The sequence below is a fragment of the Thunnus albacares genome, chromosome 4 (genome assembly GCF_914725855.1).
Source record: "Thunnus albacares chromosome 4, fThuAlb1.1, whole genome shotgun sequence".
Taxonomy (NCBI): Eukaryota; Metazoa; Chordata; class Actinopteri; order Scombriformes; family Scombridae; genus Thunnus; species Thunnus albacares.
Window position 1 is genome coordinate 6,065,861 of NC_058109.1, and position 16,397 is coordinate 6,082,257.

Here is a 16,397-nt window from a genome sequence, read left to right on the forward strand (position 1 = left end):
TGTGTGTCTTAAATTGACTTCTTTTCAGAGATGCTGCCGTGTTCCAAGATCTCAGTAATTAACTTGCTGAGTGCAAAGTTGTTATTATAGGAATAATGGTTGAAATTACAAAAATAAGACCAAAAGTTGCAATAAGGAATAATCCTTTAACCTGAAGCAGCAGTTGCTTTCTGTCTTTGTTAAAGTGAATGAGCCAGCAGGCGTACCATTTATCAGAGCGGCACTGACTCTCTGTCTTTATCCAGGTGAACCATGTAAGGACAAGGGACTTTGACTGCTGCCTGGCAGTGCCTCTGATCACAGAGGCCGGAGACAGACTGGAGCTGGTCATCAGCCGCAACCCACTGGCCATCAATGACACAGAGGACAATAACAACACTTTAGATCACCCGCTAGACCTGTAACACACACACACACACACACACACACACAAGAGACAGATGAATCTCTAGACATACACACACATGCATTCACTCTGTCACGTTCAGGCAGGAGACACACTATAACTGGTGATGAAGTGTAAACTAAAAAAATCTTCATTAACTTGCCAAAACACAAACACACACACACACACAAACACTCCACCGGCTTGCAATAATTCTACTTAAACAGAGAGACTCCTACAGGAACACACACACACACACACACACACACACACACACACACACACACACACACACACACACACACACACACACTTGCATGCTCACACAGTCACCCCCTCTTATTCACACTGGGTTGAACTGCTGTCATACAGTATATTTCTTTGTGGAAGCACCACCACAGAACACAGAATGACCAGAGACTCTCCTGAGGGCTGGCTTGGAGTCTTCAGCACTGTTCCAACGTAAACAACCACTTACTTGGCACTTTAACTGGTTCTGAAAATTTAAATCTTTTTCGTACTTAAAACAAATGAACAAAATATGCCATTTGGGTGAGGTAATTTTAGCTGTTTTTAATGCCAGGCCACAGGCTTATAGAAATTTCCAGTGCTGATGGTACCAGAGGGATCTGCCTTATTACACAATATTGTAAGTGATTTTAGGAAATTTCAAGTCGAACTGTGTTGAGAAAAGAGAGATATTGCCTCACTCAGTTTGCAGATTTCATTTGTTTTAAGAAAGGAGACTCGATTGAAGATTAAACAGACTGTTTATAAAGGAATTGTTTTTTTTTTATAGTATCTGACCACAGATGTAGCCACTGTAGAAGTCCATATTGTTCAGATACTGCTGCTCCAATGCAATTCCCATGAAGATTTTTTTGGAAAAGGTCAGGTTTAGCTCTCTTTTCCAGTTGTTGCACAAAGGCAGACTTCTACACTGGATACCGCTGCACATCAAAAGGTCAGCGCAGTGATATTATCAAAAAAAATCTAAATTGGTGCCATCATTACAACATCAAGACAATGATGTCATTACAACTGCCAAACTGTTTTTTTTTATCCAATCATCAAAGGGAAGATAAAGAAGGAAAGGGATTGTTTTCCTCTCCTAACAAAAAATGGAAGTTATTAGCAAAGGTTATTGTTGCTGCAGTACAAATGAACAGCTGTGCTTGTGGAGATGTCCCGGAGAAAACCTTGCCTACAGAAGAACATCTTCCTGCAAAGACATTTCAGAGATTTTGTTTTACTATTTTCAGTTTATTTATTTATTTTTTGGACAAATGTTGGGAGAGTTGCCCATCTACATCGCCCCAATGTGTCACCACAGTTGTCTTAGAGCTCATCTCATCTCAGCTGATTGCTGCCTACAAAGTCAAAGAGCAGTAGTTACTATGTATGCATTACAAACAGCAAAGATCATGATTGAGATCGAGGTCAAGCATAATCAGAAATAACACCGATTTATACCATTTAAAGGTGTTGTGTGAAACATTTATGAGAGATCATTACCACATTGATTTTGAGACATTAGAATAATTGCCATAAACAAACAAGGCCAAATAGCCTTTCAGCAGCCTCAAAACTGTATTTTACTCTGTGAGCCAGAGGGTAAGATTTTAGGAATAATTGCCTCATGACACAAACAAGGAATAAATCACTGCTCTTCAACAACAAACAGTGCTGTAGCTTGAGTCTCTCGTGAAAGCTGATGGTATAAGAAATCAAAGGCTAATATGAACAGTTATCTTTATTGTAAACAGAAAAATATGTGATATGGGATTAAATTATAATTTCCTCTGGCATACACCGAAACACCTAAAAATACAAATGGGCTATTCACAGCATTCTGCAGTTCACCTGCTTTAGGCTGGTACCTGCAAGACCAGTGCTGACTCAACAAAAATAAAGGGCCACAGGTAACAGCAAAAATGATTTCCCAGAGAAAGACACATAACTTCTCATTTTCTCCCATAAGATGTGATTTAGCATGAATGCTTTTGTCTGCTTGTGCTCATATGATTTGAGGTCACACCACATATTGCTGCTCAAATAATTTACAAACATAACTGAGCACGTTAAACATTAATTAATATTGGCTGTGTCAAATGTACATTATTCTCTGACTACTTACATAGATAGGCGGCTAGCTCCAGTGATACCATAGTCAAGATTTTAAAAGTGATACAAACATTAAAAGTACCACTGTTTTGGAATAGATGCTACTAATCATCACTACTGTCTTATTTATAACAATGTATGAACTTGCCAACTGATGCCACACAGTACAATCAAATAATGTCTATACATCAACCATGAAGTCTTAAGTGTTACTGCTCTTCGGCTTTGTATGGAGGACTGGCTCGTTTGCAGCATAAAGATCACAAACAGAGTTAACAGCATCATCTGCAAATGTAGAGATTCACATGACAGAATACTGATGAAGATAAGTACTGAGCTTAACTACCAAGACTGGGGACAAGTCACACACACATACACTCAACATAGGGACATGAAACAGGGCTGTTTGTGCATGCAGGTTATTATGTATTTGTCTTAAAGTGTGTTCACATGTCTCTGTGTGTTTGGCTGCTTTGTATTCCTGCACCTCTGTCTATGATGTGCATGTACATTGTATGTCATGTGTGTATTCTATCTTTGTGGGTGAGTCTGATTTAAGCTGCTGATTATATTACCAGCAGGGTAATCTTTAGCTTCCAGCCGCCATTAGTGACTACCCTAACAGAAGATTAAGCTCTGTGATTGGACACTTGCACTGAAATGCATCTTGGGAGTTGTAGTCAACTTTAGATCTGCAACGATTAGTCGATTAACTGATTCAACAGAAAATTAATTGGCAACTATTTTTATAATTTATTAGTCATTTTAGTCATTTTTAAGCAAAAAATGCCAAAGATTTGCTGATATCAGCTTCTCAAATGTTTTGTCATACATGATAATAAACTCGGGTTTTGGACTGTGAGTGAACCAAAACAACTGGCATTTTTCATTACTTTCTGATATTTTACAGACCAAACAATTAATTAAGAAATTAATCGGCAGATTAATCAATTATGAAAATAATTGTTAGTCAACGTCTTACCTTATGTATTTATGTACACAGGCTTGTATGTTTGAGTTTTTTTTATCAAAAAAACAAAAAAATAATTGTTAAAGTTAGCCACTGATGATTTAACCAGGAGAGTTTCGTGCCCATCCAAGAGGTGGAAGTGCTCTAACTGTATTGTCTATTCCGAAAAAGAATAGGATTTTAACTTCCAGAATGCCTAATATAGGCTCTCCCACTTTGCACCTCCATGGCATGTGGTTATGGTATTAAGACAAATGTGAAGAAATCTGAACCTATCATTTAATGGCTTTTCAAAACTTTCCCACCTCTCCTCTCCTCTTATTTTAGTCTGTTTGGTAACAGCAGACATTCCTTCCACTTCCTTCACCTCCTGTTTTTCATGATTTTCTCTTATTCCTGCCAAAACTGCCCTAATTATCTGTGGATTAACAGGACTGAGACTGGCTGTCCCTACCCTCCTACTGCACTTGGTGTGTGTTTGTGTGTGTAAAAGAGTGTGTGGAGGTAATATTTGTATGTGTGTTCCTGTCTGCATGGATGTATATAAGGGGTATAGATAAGGTGTACAAAAGTGTGTGTGAGACAATATACACAACACATAGGAATAATACATTTAAGAATGTGTGTGTGAAAGAGGACAGAAAGTAGCCTTTGTCCTCTGTAGGATTGGAAAATTTTTCAACAGGAACAATCACAACCTCTGTTCTCTCTCTCTCTCTCTCTCTCTCTCTCTCTCTCTCTCTCTCTCTCTCTCTTTCACTGTTTCTGTGTCTCCCGCTCTTTCCTCACATTGTTACATAACACAGTTAGAATCCAGCTGCTCCCTTTTGAGAAAACCTGGGTGTGTTGGACTGTGTATATGACTGTCGGTATGTGTACATCTATGTGTGTGTGTGTGTGTGTGTGTGGAGGTTTCTGTGTGTACTGTATTCATGTGTCTTTACATGTACATATGTACGGATGTCTGTTTTTTTTCCCTTCTGAGCATGAGTGTGTGTGTGTGTGTGTGTGACAGAGAGAGAGCTAGATGGTGTACATTTCATTGTACAGTGGTGATATTTTTCAGGGCTGTGGGCCGTTCACTCTCCTTTCTGAGACTGAAAACTATATAAACTCAGTTTTTGTGAGCGAGCTGGAGACAGACAACAGTTTTCATTACTAACAAAAAAAGGGACATTTACTTCTCTCCAAGCACTTACAAAAAAAGCACACTGTTGAATACCATGCACTGTAAGTATTTTCATGTACAATGGAACAAACTTGTCTGAGTGTTTTTTACGCAATATCAAGTGGCCAAAAAAAGAAATGTTTTGTAAAGCAACAAAAAAAAAGACAAAATACTGAGAAAAGCCTTCCAAAATGTTCTGTTGGTTTTTATGTATGTATGTATGTATGTATGTATGTGTGGTCATTCATAATCCCTATGCATTTCTGGGTCAAAGGTCAATTTAAAGCCCAATCCGGAACCGTTAAATGTCACACAGATTACTGGTATGTAAGAAAATATAATAATTTATCCCAGTAATACAATATAACAACAAGTACATTTACACTTAAGTGGTTAAAAATGTAAAAATCAAAACTTTCAAGTGAGTAATAACTGTGATATGACTGATATTCAAAATTTAAATTTAAATTATTATGCAATGTTTTTCTACCAAAATTCAAATTTATTCATTTAAATTTTAGTAGAAAAATATTGCAAAGTTGGTCAAGACAGTGTTTTATTACACTGGCCTGATTTTACTACCTGCTCAAAGCATGAAAAAGATGTCATTACATTTGACAAGTTATTACATAACCTGACATTCATTATGTCATCAGCTGCAGTAAGGAGCTTTCCCATGCCTGCTCTTCCTGTCTGCACCCAATCAAACACACACAAAATATATTGTGTTATTAACAGTTCATGTTACCCTAAAGCTTAAAAATAACTCAGTTCTGACCAAGAGGATGCTAGTTCAAATCCCTTGATCAGTAAAGAAAGGGTGGGGAAACTGAATGCGATGGATTCCTCTTTCATCTTAAAGGACCTGTGTGTAAGATTTAGTGCCATCTAGTGGTGAGTTTGCAGATTGCAACTAACTGTATACTCCTTCTAAGAGTGAAGGAGAACCTACAGTGGCTGCGAAACTCGTGAAAAACATGAAAGGCCCTCTCTGGAGCCAGTGTTTGGTTAGTCCGTTCTGGGCTACTGTAGAAACATGATGGAAGAGGACCTGCTCCCTGTGTTGATATAAAGGGCTCATTCTAAGGCAATGAAAACACCATTCTTATTTTCAGGTGATTATACACTGATTAAAACATACTTATGAATATTTTATTCCATTTCTACCAAGTCCGTTCCACTAGATGCCACTAAATCTTACACACTGGTCCTTTAATGGCAGCTTTGGCAGCAGATCAGTACTGTATGCTTCTATAACGTGTTTCTGTTGGAGACGGAGCACGTGCTGGTGTTTTTACTGTTTGAGTTTGCATTGTGCAACGTAAGCCAGTCAGTCATTCATTGTTTTGATTTGGCAACACATGAAAAAAAGATCACGTCATGTCAGATTTCACTTATTGCTTCTTTGTACTGCTTTAAGGTATTTGACTGTGTCTGTTATTAGGTTGTTAGTTAGCAAACCACAGTATCTGGTCATCTAACTTATAGTCTGCTGCCCATGAAACTACAATTGATCTTACTTGGTTGGCTAAATATTAGCATATTGTAGCCTATTGCCCAGATAACATTAAATAGCTAACTATTGTATCTTGACAGCTAACCATTAGCTTAACTTAGCCTCCTACTCAGATAGTTAAAAGCTAACTATAGTACCTAGTCAGTTAATCATTAGCTTTATATGCAGAAAATTATAGTCAACTCGCTAATGAAGCATCTGTACAACTAACGAAGAGCATTCTGTGCAAAAAACTACAGTTAAGTAGCTAACCAGAGTATTCAGCTAACATTAGTAGCATACATGCTAGTTAACTTTTAACTATATGGGTTGTTAAACTATAGCAGAGCCAACCAAACAGTAAGATAAATACATATTTGCTAGAAACTTGCTAGTAAGTCAAATATGAAACAATGTCTTGTTGCATATTTCCAAACTAGCAAATTTTTTGTTTCCAATTTTTATTTCACATTTATGGTAATTACATGGGAACATTTTGTATAAAAGTCATGAAGACTTTATTTTAACATAAAATGATTTTAAAAGATGTGTTGACAAGTGGCAGCAAAGTTTTTTGCGATTCCGGATTGGGCCATTGATAATGTATGCGTTGATATTGTGTAATTTTCTTTTTCTCAGATTGTGTAAAGTTCTATTCTATGTAATATAGTATTTTTCTATGACAATATTACTCTTCCAAAACGTGGGAAGAAAACACAAAACAAAAATTATAAAATGGAAAATAAAATGTATAACTTTGTTGTTGTTGTCATTTTGTTTGTTTTTTTCATTTTCTATGAAACAAAGAGTGTACCACTATACTTCTCTTTTCGAGAAGAACATAAGAAAAGATTGAAAATAAGAAAAATAAAATGTCTAATTTTATGTTGCGTTTATGTCGTTATTTGGAATTTCTTTGTGAACTTTCAAGCAGACATATTAGACTTCTTGTGGTTTTCTGTTATTTATATACTGTTATGTTGTTGGATATTTATCCTAAACATTGTCAGAGTTCCATGACCTGAGGTTAACATATATAGAAATGCTCCCTGCAAGTCAAAAGCACAGGTTTCTACCTGCTCCAAATGCTTTGTTTGCAACATTTTTTTTCTACCTGACATCTGCTCGTTGTGCATGCCCATAAATGGCCGTCTGCTCCATAGCATTTATTACTAGGGATTTTCCATGTGTTGCTTGCATTGTCCACTCACTATATTTCGGATCAGATTTCAGCACGAACATGTACAGGTATATTTGAGAAGTTGACATTTCGAGTAAAGAACAAGAAAAAGTTCTGAAATTGTACTATTATAGTTTGTTGCAAGGTCTGTTGATGTAGCCTCCAGAGCTGGTGGAAGTCTCTCAGTGGGCTACTTGAAAGAGCTGGCCAATCAGAACAGGGCTCAATGGGAGGGGAGGTTTAAAGATACAGGAGCTAAAACGGCCTGCTTGAGATAAAGGCTGAACTGAGGGGTTGCATAAAGGGCCAGTATGATTTAAATAAGGAATTTTTGAAATGTAAATCATACAAATATACTCCAAAAGTGCCCCAAAATAAAAAAAAATAAATTAAAAAGTTGATCTGTGAATGTGCATATGTCCCCTTTAATGTAACTTGTAATGCTGCATGTGCACGTGAGTGACTGATTAAGTGAGGGAGAGACTTTATGCATCCAGAATTCAGGAACTGGTACAACAACTCATTTTACAATTAAGGGAACCTGGTTTCAGTTTTACCCACACTACTCCAAAAAAAGTCACTGCAGTGAAACCGATGCAACACATGTTTCTACTTACACCTACATTGCATCATAATGTCTTTTGTCTTTTTTGTTTTGTGTTCTTCAACTGGAAACACAAGCAAGGAATTTTAGCTGAGTTTTACACAGTAGTTCCAGAGCGTACTTCTAGTTCCTGAATGTTTTGGTGGAAACAAGCCATGTGTGTATGAGGAGATGGGAGTCATAAACATAAATGTGCTGAACTGTGTGTATCTTATTTAAAATGAGTACAGTAGTGTCTGTTTATGTGGAAACGTGTCTGTTTGTGTGTATGCATTTTCCTGTCTGTATAAATTATGTGTACATGTGTGACTGCTTTCCCCACTCTGCTAAATAATGTGGTTTATTTTGTGTATGTAAACTGTACTGTACATTCTGCTTCTGCTGACTTAATTATCCCCAAGAGTCTACTGTTACATAACAGGTTCAACACACACACACACACAGTACACATAAAATGCTAGCACACACACAAGCACAAGAGTAACACATGGGAAAGTAATTTAACAACCAACGCTCACTATATGCACATTTGCGCACACAAACTCACCTAAGAGTTCAACTACCATGCATGCTAACAAGCCAACCCTGCAACAACCAGTTTTGTCTCCGGACTGCATTACAGGTCTTCATTGTGATTTTCCATTTCCACCAGCAAAGTGACTAAAGCTGGGGACAGACCTGAGGACAAGTTGAAACCTACAAAGACTGAATAAATTACACATAACGACTGACTTCCACATACCAACACACACAGATTTTTATTTAGTCTTAGCAAACAGAAAGGAGTACATACTGAACGATTGAGTAAATACACACATTGAACTCAGTAGTATGATTTAGTTGTGTCCCTATAGCAACCAGCCAACAAACTGTGTGCTCTTGTAGCAAAACAGAAATGGACAACCATCAAAAATACTATGAACAAATGGGTTAACTTATTCCTTTTCCTTTTTGTTTAGAACAGAAAGTACTTAGTTTATCAGACTCCCTTTTTTCTGCCCACTCACGTCATTTGATGATGTTTGCCCAAACATCTGTATTTTTAGCTTCTTTCAGGGAGTTAATGGTTACTGCTATTGTACGTCTGTCCAGTACATGATATTGAAAAGTGTTGGGGTGGACAGAATATTTCATGATTTTATAATATAACATTCTGAAAAGAACCATACTGCCTAATCAGTACTTTTACTTTTGTTACTTTAAAGAAATATTTTGAGAAATACGGTTATGCATCTTCTTACCTAAAGAGAAGATCAATACAGCTCTCAGCTTAGCATAAAGAGAGGAAGTAGGGGGCATTGCTCTGTCCAAAGGTAAAAAAAATCTACCTACCAATTAATGTATTGTATTATGACTGATCAAATGACTATGTGAAAGGGGTTGCCTGTAGTGACAAACCCAGATATAATTTTCTGCAGCTTTATAGCTTCTTTCACAACAGTACACTACTTGCCCAGCACCAAATGACAGAGAGACAAAGTTAGCGACTAGCTGGTGAACACAGTGGTGCATTTGGCTGCTAAAGAGCCAGATATTTCCCTCAGGAGTTGGTGGAGACCAAAAACAGAGCCAGGTGGGCAACACAACTCCAAATTAATGATTATGTTGCTCCATGCTGGATGTGTGAATAGCCAACTCTTTGCTAACAAGTTCGCCATATCAACTAAAAAGGTGATAATATGGCCATGTTGTGTTTACCGCTCATTTATGCTGCCCCCAAGTGACCAAAAGTTTAAACTGCTCATTAGAAAGAAAAAAAAAACTGTGAGGAGTTAAATATTCAGGATAAGCATATTAGATCTGATAGATTTGGTGTGGTGCCCACGGTTGCCATGGTCACAGAAGCTGCAACCATAACATAAATCTCGCACATTATGCACTCCAGGTGAAGCTTATCACTAGTAGTCGCTGAACAGGAAGGAAGAAGGTGACATCTTGTGTCACCAAGGAGGCATGTGTGCATCCACAGGTCAGCAATAGGAAACAGTGACTACAGTGTAGGGGTAATATGTCAAATGGGAGAGGACACGGGAAAGACCTTTAAAAACTAACAAAAAAAATATACATAACCAGTGTCCCTGTGGCCCATACCGAAACTGCATCATCCTGGGATCAAAACTGTCCCCATTCGATTTTCACATCATTCCTCTTGTTTTGCCCTTCCATTTCCTGCCTCTTTCTATTTTTGACTGCAGAACAAAAGGCGAAAGTACCATGAAACACGAATCTAAAAGACGCACATTTGTTTTTGCTTTTTGTACTGTGTGAATGCCAAAAAACTGTCTTGAAGATGAAATGGAAAGAGAAATTCTCAGGAGCAAAGTCTATTCTTGGAGCTGGCAGGCAGAGAATGGAAATGTCAGCGTTGTGTTTTTCATTCTCTAGAGTGTCAGTTATTTAAAGTTCAGACTGCAGCAACGCAACAGTAATATTGGCGCACAAATCATTCATCAACAGCAGGTTCAAACCATCAACATCCGCTGTGTTCTTGCTGAACCGAGGGCCTCATGTTGTCACATGGGAGCAATAATCATAATCATAATGGTTGTATTTGTGTACCACTTTTCTGAGCAAATTTATATTGTAAATCAAGACAAAATAACAAGTACATGTGACTGGATTCAAACTGTGCCTGAAAGAGCTCTCTGTCTTTTCAGAGTACTTACTGTGAAGCATTTATTTTATGTAGCACTCGTGTAAATACTTTCATGGGAATCATCAGTTGATTTGATTTGGAAAAAAAAAAAAAAAAAAAAAAAACTCATGTAACCACAGCTATTGAGAGAAAATTACAGTCTGGGAAAAGTAGCTGCGTTCAGTACCCAGCTTCTATTAATCACCAACATGTCTGAGGCTTTACTTCCCTGTTGTGAAACGGATGTTTGGGTCAAAATATTCCATAAACTGAGGCAGTTTCCAGCAGCTTCACAGAGCCGCTTACTGCCATTATTTCAGAACATGCAGCTTAATTTGGGAGGGGTTTGGGCGGAAGGGGTAGCCTATTTGTGTGTACTGTTTTTCTCCTGTTTTCAGTTTTGATTTATTTTGTTTAGTTAGGTAAGCGTAGGTTGGATTGATTTTGCTTACTTTTTGAGAGTTGTAATACCACCACGAAGCCAACATAAGCCCTTAATTTTGGAAAAAGTACATTTCTCAAGGGGGGAAAAAAAGTTACTCACCCCAAGAGCTCCAAGAACTGGAGGGTAAAAATTAAAATACAACTTTGACAAAATACAACACAATGTTGATGTGTTAAAGAAGGGAACCTGAGAACCTGGTAGCAATCATATATATATATATATATATATATATATATATATATATATATATATACACATTAGGTATGTTAGGTATACCTGTTCAATCTAATGCAATCCAATACAACAGCTCTGCCATAAATTCTACATTTACGAAGCTTATACATTTTCAGTTTTTGTTGACATTGTCAGAAAGGTGATAATTCTACCTTATGTATATTATTGAGGTTGTAGTTGGTGATGATGGTGTACTGGAATGCATTATATTGAAAAATGTTCCTAATATTTTGCCCCCCTCATGGACTGTGGAGATCTTGATAGGTCCAGTGTCTCTCTCACAAAACCTGCTGCTGACACCACTGTGTGTCGAAACCCTGCAGTGAGGAGGCAGAGGTTATTCAAAACCTTCCAAACTGTCAATCATGAAAAAGTCTCATGGGACCCAAAGCTGAAACCGAGGGGGCTATTTGGTGGACATTTTAACATCAGAAGCATTACTGCAAAGAGCAATCGGCTAACTCATCCTCTGTCTGACTCAAATCTAGACTTTCTCTGTCTGACTGAAACATGATTGAAACAAACAACTCGTGGGAGTGTGTTCACGGTGCTCAGATACCAATGTTCTAGAAGAGACGGACCTGATGGAAGAGGAAGAGGAGTGCTTTTTTATGTGAGAAACAACATCAAATGTTAACATATGGTTTACACTGTGGATTACATGTTAGAATATGTTGGGATAAAAATAATGTTATCTCAGCAAATGTCTTTTAACATCATAGGTGTGTATAGGCCCCCTTCTGCAAATGACACTTTCTATGATCAGCTCACAGAAATCTTGAAAGAGTGCCATCTCAACAAAGAATTATAACCTATGGGTGATTTTAATGTGAACTGGGAGGATAAATCTGAGAGGAAAAAACTAAAAGTGATCTCAGAGAAATTCCAACAAGAACAACTATAAAAGGCCCAGCTAGGATTGCAAAATGCTCCAGTACACAAATTGATCTGATATTTGCTAACAAACCAGAAAGAATAACTAAAAGTTATAATTTAATCACTGGCTTATCAGATCATAACCCAACCTTATGTGCAAGAAAACCGAGTAAAAATAGATTCAGGACCATGGCAACTAAGACAATGATCCTTCATTGCATACCCAGAGCTAAGCAAGAAGAATTTGTCAGTGAAATTAATAGCTTGTACTGGGATGATGTACTGTCCTCTGATGATCTGGACTATGGCTGTGATACTTTTACTCACAGAATCAACTCTGTGAGGGAAAGATTTAATGTGAGGATACAGATAAAATCTGAAAATAAAAACAATTTACCATGGTTTAATGAAAATGTGTGGAAACTAATGAAATCTAGAGTTGCTGCACTAAGGAAGGCAATTAAAACTAGAAGAGACACCGACATGCTGATTTGTTAAGGTTTAAGGAACAAATGTATCCAAGAGCTAAGAGAAGCTAAATCTCGTTTTTATCTCAATATATCGAATGAGGCAAAAGGCAACAGTAAATTGATAATCTCACAAGGAGGAACTCAATGTTTTTAGGAGATTTTAAACTCAGAGTACAGGGAAAGTTAATTGAAGATCATCTTACTGTTGCTAATGTCTTAATAATTTTTTCTTGACTGTGTATATGAGTTAGGAAAAAAAATTAGACCAGGTTTTCAAGCTGGTAGAGACTAATGAATTACAAGTATACAAAATCATCAGCTCCTTAAAAAGCTCCAAAAGTAGAGATGCTTTCTAATTTGACACCATGTTTGTTAAATCACACAAAGATATTTTAACTCCCCCCACTGCTCATTTAATTAACTTGTCTTTTAAACACAGCTCTTGGAAATGTGCCATTCTCACGCCTATTTTTAAATCTGGAGACCGCCTTGAAGCCAGTAACTACAGACCAATAAGTATACTGCCAGTACTCTCAAAGGTTGCTGAGAAAGTTGTCATTGAACAACTGACAACATTTCTTAATACTACATTGTATGCCATTTGGCTTTAGAGCAAATCATTCCACTGAATCTGCTACCTTGCACTTAATAGAGCAAATCAAATCAAGACTTGACAAAGGAAGAGTAGTCGGTGCTGTATTTTTATATCTGCGTAAAGCATTCGACACAGTCAATCATGATGTTTTAATACTGAAATTCTCTAAATTTAACTTCTCATCTAGAGCACTGGCATGTCTTCATATTCATCTAATAGGATACAATGTGTTAAAGTCTGTGATGCACTGTCCAGTAACATGAGGTGCACAATGGGTGTTCCACAAGGGACAGTGTTAGGTCCCCTATTATTTAGCCTATATATTGATGATCTCCCTCAACAGTGTCATGATGTAGAATTGCAAATGTATGCAGATGACACTGTTGTGTACACACATGTAAAAACAGCTGAGTTGGCTGCTGCTAAGCTAACAATTGCATTGGAAAGGATCACACATTGGTTTGATCAATCATGTCTGAGTCTAAAAAGTTAACTTTTTTAACTTATAACTATTTTTCACGCCTTTGATTTGCAAGCAATCAGCAAATCAGTGCTCACTGGTTTCTGCTCTCTGTCCATGATTGCTGATTAACTGGAGGAGGCACATTTACTTTTTTGTCTAGTGTGAAACAGCCAACAGTTTTAACTTCCTTCAGGGCCTTGCATTATGATGATACACAGAAAAAATAATATAATCAGGTTCAGTTTACATACAGTATATCTTCATTACAAAGGTTTCAATTGTCCTGTTACTGTGTATACTGTAATTCTCATGGAGCAGATTTTCAAATCATTCTATTACTTTCACATATTTAAGGCAAACTGGCAGCACTGAATATGCTGGAATGCAGCCCCCTGCTTTTGCCTGAATACCTTAAATCTTGTATTACAGGCTTTGTAGGATTAGAGTTTATTATGTTGTCAGGGGGATTTAGGTACATATTTAGGTACATATTTAGGTGGGATTTAGGTCCCATGAGTTGGGAAATTGAACCTGAATGGAATAATCCATGTGTGTATGTGTGTAAATGTGTGACGGGTATTCACTTCATATATTTACAACAACGGACAATGTAGAACAATCATCCAGACACAAGAAACTCCAAACTCATTTTCTGAAGACAAATTTTTTATTAAGAAATAAAAAAAGTTTTACATCTTTGTAAAACCTGTTCAAACACATATTTTTTTTTTCTTTTTTTCTTTTTTTTTACTAGCTTACAGGTTGGCCATAGAAATAAAAAATAAAACCTTTCAAATTCTTTTAAAATGTTTTTTTTCTTCACCAAGAATTAAAAAACATTTTCCCCATGTACATTCTGAAAAAGGAAGGGCTGGTATACTCTATAATGCAGGAGAGGTGTTGTCATTGGAAACCATGATTAAAATGAGTCTGATGACAGAAAGGATGGGAAGGATGAGCAGGACTCCATTTCCCAGAAGCCTTAGCGCTGAGATCACCATTACTTAAGTAAGTGAAAGAATTTTATTGTTAGAATTTTGTCCTCGTAAGTCCAATTGTGAATTTTCAAAGCTAAAAATGTCTTTAGGTTACACTGTAACTATGGTTTTCTTAGTGAGGACATATTTTTCAAATGTCAAACCAAGGGACGAAGATCTTTGCATTAAGGATGTTGTGAGGAAATAGAGTCCCTTTTTTCTACCTTTGCAGCCACATTAATAGTGACTTCAGTGATAATACAGATGTGTTACTTCTACGTAGCCTACAATTCACATCTGTATGGTCTCAAGTTGCATCCATATCACAGAAACAGACAATCCGATTCAGAATCACATTGATATGGTGGTGTTTTCATACCAATAATGGACACAATGTAAGCAACATGAGATTTAAAATCAGGCTATCTGTGCCCGTGTGGATGTAGTTTGGTTTTTCACTTTCTTTGATAAAGCACTGAGGTTGCAGGGTTTGGTGGGGTGGAGTCAGATTTACATAGAAATGTCTGAACAAGCAGGATGCGGAAATTGCATACAAGGTTTTAAAAGAAAAGCCCACATTTGATATGGTGTAATCTCGGTCTTATTGGATTTACTGCTTTTGTTGCAGGGACAGGTTTCCCAAAAGCAGCCAAAATTATAGGTATTTGTTCAATCAAAAGCAAATAGCGAAAGATGACTTCAAATTAGACTCATAAGCCTTGCAGGAACTGGTTGGATTTTTCTTTGTTGTTGATGTGTTGCAGTTTAGAAATGATGAACTTTGGTGGTGGCTTTCTTTTGGGAAACTGTCTGATTTTTAGCAACACAACAGTACTGAGATAAGTATAGGCAGGTAGAAAGATGGTGGGCTTAGTGGCAGTGTTACTGTGTTTCATACCCCTCACAAACTCACAACTTAGCAGTCTGTCACAAAAATAAAAAATATTATTTTGCTAAGAAATTCAGTTTGATGTGACAAAGTTTAATAATCATTTTATTCTCAGTGCATTTCAAACCACAAGATATTTGATGGAATAGTGGTTTAGTTTGGTTTAGTTCCACACTGCAGAGCATTTGTGGCGGGTTTTAATTTAACTGGACCCTGAAGATTCAAATTTTCTTCATCAAGAATTCACAGGCTATCATCTTTCTTCAAAGATTAGTACCACCTTTTGGAAAAATAGCATGAAAAAAAGTATTCTACAAAGTATTGCACGTAACAAATTGCAGCTTTTTTTTTTGTTTGTTTTTTGATTGACAGTTGTACATGTTACTCCAATGACAGAGGTTCAAATACACTATATTTGGAATACAAAAGGCAAATGTGACAGACAAACAATCAAAAATAAAATAAAACAAGAAATTGCTGAATTCAATAAAACAAGATCAATAAAAATAAAAAGAAACTTATTCTTTTTTTTCACCCTAAAAAATAAATCTTCAGAAACTTTTACATTCACCCGCAGGTGACTTTCACATTTCAACATTCGGCGGTAAAAACTTGTGCATCGCTAATGCTTCGATTCTCTTGCAAATTCATTATCTCTGAGAAAAATCGGTTAGCTTAGGTTAACAGAAGGTTTACGCAGGCTAACTGATGGGGAGTGTAAGAAGGCAGAGAGACTGGTACATACTGTAAATATACACAGAGAGGCAGAATAAACCAAATAAATGACTGCATTAGTTATTTTATGGCCCAAAATTCCCCAACAAAAGAAGGATCTTAGCACCTAAGAAGATTTTAATCAGTTGTGAGACATATTTAGCTTTATTTGC

General features: G+C 36.9%; 1 protein-coding gene across 1 annotated transcript in view; it reads left to right on the forward strand.

Moving 5' to 3' along the window:
• Nucleotides 1-2,342, forward strand: part of grip2b (glutamate receptor interacting protein 2b) — a 51,862-nt gene extending 49,520 nt beyond the window's left edge. The window contains exon 24 of the mRNA XM_044350258.1: nt 246-2,342. Within this exon, the coding sequence (XP_044206193.1) occupies nt 246-404 (159 nt within the window). The 3' untranslated portion in view covers nt 405-2,342. The remainder of the gene's footprint in view (nt 1-245) is intronic.
• Nucleotides 2,343-16,397: the final 14,055 nt, after the last annotated feature.